This window comes from Carassius carassius, chromosome 23 (genome assembly GCF_963082965.1).
Source record: "Carassius carassius chromosome 23, fCarCar2.1, whole genome shotgun sequence".
Classification (NCBI taxonomy): domain Eukaryota; kingdom Metazoa; phylum Chordata; class Actinopteri; order Cypriniformes; family Cyprinidae; genus Carassius; species Carassius carassius.
The window spans coordinates 3250030-3256029 of NC_081777.1; the positions used below are offsets into that span (position 1 = coordinate 3250030).

Below are 6000 nucleotides of genomic sequence, written 5' to 3' on the forward strand. Positions count from 1 at the left end.
CTTTGATGCTTATTTGTCTAACATTGAGCTCATGGTCAATGGTTCTGATATCGACAGCTCTTTAAAGTGAATTGCGGTGGCCCGATGCACAGATAGCCTATATATATAATAACCTGTTGCAGATCTATACAGGTGGAGTTGGGTAAGGTGAAGGGTTTCAGAGTAACTCTGAAAGTGTGCCGTGAAAAGCTCCAGTACTTAGCTTATGATTTTCACTCAGATTTGATGGCCTCCAGTATATTTTGCTGTATGAGGATTATCAAAGCAGAAATCCAGTAAATCGTTTCTATAAACACCTCTAAAGCTTGCACAACATATACCACTTCCTGGATCAACATTTTACTTTGTAACATTATGCAGTTTTAATTTATATGCCGTCTATTGCTGATGATCGCATTATTTTTCATATGCGTCTGTTTCTCCATCCTGTTCATGTGTTTGTTTGTTTGTTTTTCGGGAGGTTTTTTACTCGTTCAGAAGAGGTGTGATAGCGCCACTGAGTGCATAACAGTGAAAACATGAAAATCCATAAAAACTTGTCTTTGGCAGGGAAGTTTTGTCTTCTAAATGAGGAGATAACTCGTCTATGGTGGGGAAAGAGTTAATATCATTAGTTTGTATTGACAACCCCCCGGCCTGCGCTATCTAGTTTCATGACAGAACTTAACATTAAGTAAGACTGATTACCTTTTGGTTAACTGTTAAGTAGACAAACTATAGTAGACACATTTAAAAGTAACATCAGAAAAGTTCATCAAAGTTGTCCTGTGACAAGAACAGGTATTGTTTTGGTTTTAGGACAACTTTGATGAAGGGTTCTTATTCACTTCAAATGACTAGTGTAGCTCTTCAGGCACGGTTTTAACATGAAGGCTAAGTTTACTGGTATTAGTTGCTTCACTGTCATTTTGAAAGCCCTTTACCACCATTTTTTTTTTCATGATATTAGTGTTACGTTGCTTGACTCTTTGCGCACATTGACATTGTTTGTTAACGCATTGTTTCTCAAAGGACCCAACAAATGGATACTACAGCGTGAACACCTTTAAGGAGCATCATGGCACCCCAACCACGCTGGCCGGAAACCAGACTGCAGAGCTCCGTCGAGACCCTGCCACAGCCACCACCGGCAAGCAGCGGGTTCCCACTGGAATGTCTTTCACCAACATCTACTCTACATTGGGTGCTGGACCCAACCGCCTGTATGACTACAGCCAGCGGTTCGTGCTGGGCATGGGCAGCAGTTCCATCGAGCTTTGCGAGCGAGAATTCCAGCGAGGATCGTTGAGCGATTCCAGCTCTTTCCTGGACACACAGTGCGACAGCAGCGTCAGCAGTTACAGCAAACAGGACGGCTACGTGCAGTTCGACAAAGACAGCAAGGCTTCAGCCTCCTCCTCGTCCCATTACTCTCAGTCATCATCCCAGAACTCAGACCTCACGCGGCCACTGCAGAAACGCATGCAGACCCACGTCTGACTGCAGGAGATGGAAAGAAGACAGAGGAATCCAGTGCTAGGATTGGCCAAAGGGGATTGAACCCCCCCCCCCCCCCCCCCCCCCCAGATGAGAATCAGGAACCAGTACAAGCACATATAGCACGCCAGTTTCATTTTATCCTCCACTTCTGTTGCTTTTAACATTTATTTGATATATGTGGATTTCCTCAATTGTCCAGATCTTATTTGCAGCTCTGAAAAGCCTTACCGGTTTCAGAACCTTGTTTTGGTCCTTCCAAAAGCTCTAAATATCTGGGCCAAAAACAGTGTGCCACAGAGATGTTACTTGCCAACATAAAAGGAACCTCTGAATAGAACTTGTGTCCTTGTTATAGTTACTTTGAAATGGCTCGGAATGTCCTCTTCAAAGAAAGCATAGCAGCATTGCTCAAATGAACTCTTTGAAGACAGTTGATGGAGGCTACACTTCATAACACTGTAGTCAATTCACTCCTCTGCACCACTAGAGAACAATGCTCGGTTGCTCTTGTACATTAAAGCACAACTGTTAAAGTTGTATGTAAGACTTTTCAATGGCTCTACCACAGCTAGCTATACAAATTATATATATATATATATATATATATATATAGGACAAAAATGTATGAACTGAATTAACAACTAATGTCTGTCAGAATCTTTGGATTCTGGCCCTTCTGACAAAGGTTTGTCTGACATACAAATTTGAGATGTGGCTCTGAGCTGTCGGTTTACCATGCAGAGATGGGATATATTTGTGTACTTTGTTGTTCTTTCTTTCTGAAAATTCTTTATTTTTAGTGTTTTAACAACATGGTTATAAAATTAATTGGACTCGCACTGGGATCTAGGAGAATGATGTAATCTGCTTGCCTTGAGTAAGACTATTCAAGGTGTGTAGACATTCGTGGTTGTAAGAAGAGGGATTTTCACTTTTTAAAAAAAAAACTCTTATTTCCAAAAGGGTTGATTTGGGTTGGTGTGAATAATGCACCGATGGTCGGAAACAATGATGTGTTTGGATTTTAAAAATACACTCGTCCTGTTGTGAGAAGTCGAATTATGACAAAAAAAAATCTTCCTTTCGATTCATAAAAAAATCATCTGTGCTTGTTACACATGTGCTGGAGATCTTTTCAAACTGCTTGTTTCTTGCAGAACACACATTTTGTTAACATTGAAAACACTGTAAATCACGATCCGAGTAGTTCGCTTTTTGCTCCAGATTGAGTCTCTCTATTGTTCATGTGGTTGGCATTGGACTGTAGAGCACTGAGTACTCTCACTGTTATAAGTGAGTAATTTGTGTACATGTTTTTTGAATGGAGTGTGGGCATTCATGCTTAATGTAAATGTATGTTGTTTTATTTTCCTTTTTTCAATGTTTTAGTCTACAGAACTGAAATTGCAATTCATGACACTACTGATAACTCAAGCACTTCTAGACTCAACACTTGTAAAGTAAAACCACTCTTCGACCTGAATCAGTGTGCTGGTATCAAGCTAACAACAATCAAGCTTCCTATGACATGCAGAAAGACACAAACTACCCAAAAGCCAGTGCTGTGGTGTATGAAAAGCTGTAAACTAGAGACATACAGCCAACTATAGTGACAAAACCTTTAGTAAAGAATAGCTCCAGACAGACATATTTCCAGCTGTTCTGAAACTATAACTCTTCCAGGACTCTTCGCAAGAGACTTTAGCTTAAGCCACAGTTCCAATGATGCTGGCCCACATGCTTTGCCAAAAGAAATGGGTGCATTTGATTGATTGGATCATCTACTCTATTTCCCAATTCATTCTGCATTTTGTTTATCAATACCCTGAGGAGAAATAGTCAGACTGCCAAAAAAAAAAAAAAAGTCTCAATTATAGAAACATGTTTCTAGTGCTAGACTAGAGTACAGCCATTATCTATGTGGTGTTACATTTAAGTGGCATAATTGTATGAAATTGCCACTGACCCCTTATAACAAGGTTCAGGCTCATCCCAGTACGAGTAACAACTCTACTTGCATCCGGTGATACCGACACCCTTTTTCGCTGCCAAAGTTTACCCGGGTTATATGACATTCTGAACCTACATTTAGTTGACTAACCCCTCCAGTCCTGCCCTGTTACTGCACAAACAGATAGGGTGTGAAAGCTATCAGTGTTTTTTGCTTATCGAAGCTTCCAAAACTTCACTCCTCTTTTAAACTTTTCTCCTCTTCAAGTCATCTCCCATTCCTCCTTGCTCATAAAGATAAATATGACCAGAGACGATCCCTTATATAAGCAAGGAGGAGGAACTGTGGCATCTCCCACTTGAACTGCAAAGATCTTGGTTTTAACCCAGAGGAAGATTTGTGATTTGTACCGACCTGACAATCCCTCCCTTTAACCCGAAAACAAGAAACACTGCAAGGTGTGACGCCGCTGAGTCAGTTGGCTCTGTAAGCACTTTACGTATGATTATATTTGTGGCATTTCAATGGGTTTCATACATGAGTGCTGTTGGATGAGTCTAATTTTACAAATGGATTGGTGCCCATTGTGTGGCTTAAACACGAAAAGGCCTGTTTCAGTGCTGATAATGCAGCTCAGTCCTCACTACACTGTATATAAATCCCTCATGCTCTCTGTGTAAATTTGCAGTTATTTTGCTTTGTTCTTTAGTCAGTTTGATTCATAAAGTGCAGAAAGCAAATTGCACTATTGATGCTGTACAAACGATCACTTTATATTTGATATTTTTTTCCTCTTTCAGCATAGCCAATTCTATAGCCATAGGCAGAGAAGTGTTTCAAATTAAATGTCCATATGTTTCTTACAGTACCTTGGCCTGTCATTCTGTATTCCAACACACAGCAATCCAGCTCGCAGCGTGCACTGAATTTAGATCCGGGGTTTCTACACCTTTTGACCATTTTGTGATTACTGGAGAAATCATTTTACTGAGATTGACCAGAAAAGGCTATTTGCGAGGGAGAAGAAATACCTTAAAGCAGAGCATAACAAGAAATAGGCTCAATATTGAAGATATTTGTGGGTGCCCTGTAAATATGGAAAATGCCAAAACATAATTCTCATTTCATAGTATTATCAGTTTTAAATGCAGGAGCCGAAGTGTGAATACTTTATCCTGTACTGTAGTTTAATAAGTAGAGACAGCTCTAAGTAAGCCATTTGTAAACCATAAAAATAAAAAAAAACATTTCTCTGTTTGAAAATCCTGGCCAGCCACACATAGCAACAGTGGCTCAACCAATGGCATTCGATTGAGGGCGTGGCTTCCTGTTAGTTTGTGTAATAATAGAGTAGGGAAAAATGAGTATTCATTTTTGCAATTCTGTTTGGTGAAGCTGGTTGCACAAAAATTACACACTTTAAATTGCACACAGAGTCCGGAATTGTAGCACGTATAAAAAAAAATATATATATATATACGTTGTTTCAAACATGTTTACACACTGCCTCCAAAACTTTCATCCGTCATTAAAAAAATGTAATAAATAAATGATAATAAAATAAAAAGGATAGGAAAGGATGACAAATATGAAAAAATGCATATGAAAATTTCTGACTCTGATGTGGAAGGACCCTTACTCCTGACATGAACTGAATCAAGGGCAGTTATTGTACTGTTCCTTCTGTCGCTGCATTAACTTCTACTTTACAATGCTAATACAGCCATATGGATTATGTATTATTTGACATGAACATATGCGAAGACAAATTATACCATATGGACTAGTCCATACAGTCTTAAAACATGGCAAACGACTGAAAAATCCCTCAAAACAGTTTACCATTCATGTACAGAAGCCTCTTTGTGCTAGAATGAGCATGGCGTCTGTAAGCAAATATTGGATTAGGGCTGTTGTTCTGTTTGAGTAGCTCTGCGTACTCTTTTGTAGCCTGTGTACTTTTCTTATCGCCCAGCCCTGGTGAGTTTCAATCCCTTCTCCCACTGGACCACAAGTCTTGCCCGTTTCAGGCACCGGATGGTCATACACTTACAACCAAAGCAAACAGTTGAACAAATACCACTCTGGATGACGGGCCAGGGTCATTGCCAGCCGCAGACAGCAGACCACATTTATGGCTTTTACATTTCTCCCCTGACATTTCAGGACAGCCAGGCGGGCTACTGGCTGATGAAATGTTATGAATTCCCCTCCCTCTGCGATACCGTTTTATATAGACCTCTCCATTATGATGATCCCTGAGCAAGTTTTGTTTGAGGGTGGTTACATTAGAGGCTGTATAGGCATATTATTGTGTAATAATTTCTGTACGAATTGCATTGGTGATTTGTGCTCTGTAAAACAATCAGAACGTAAGTGAGCGGAAAATATCATGATGTACAATGATGGGCAGCACTTTCTGAATAGTTTGTGTCAATCGTATCTTTTCTACATGGCCCGAGCACTTTCTTTGTCAGATTTTTAGTTATATTTTTGTTTCCACAAGACAACATCTTGTTAGTTTTCAAGTAACATGCTACTGCCGTAAGAAACATGGTGTGTGCACAGAG

General features: G+C 39.8%; 1 protein-coding gene across 3 annotated transcripts in view; it reads left to right on the top strand.

The window, feature by feature from the left end:
• The window catches only part of LOC132101210 (kin of IRRE-like protein 3), a 206123-nt gene extending 201828 nt beyond the window's left edge, over nt 1-4295 (top strand). For all 3 annotated transcript variants that reach the window (XM_059505960.1, XM_059505961.1, XM_059505962.1), the window contains one exon: nt 1012-4295. In XM_059505960.1, coding sequence (XP_059361943.1) covers nt 1012-1479 — 468 coding nt within the window. In that variant the 3' untranslated portion in view covers nt 1480-4295. The remainder of the gene's footprint in view (nt 1-1011) is intronic.
• The last annotated feature ends 1705 nt before the right edge of the window (nt 4296-6000 follow it).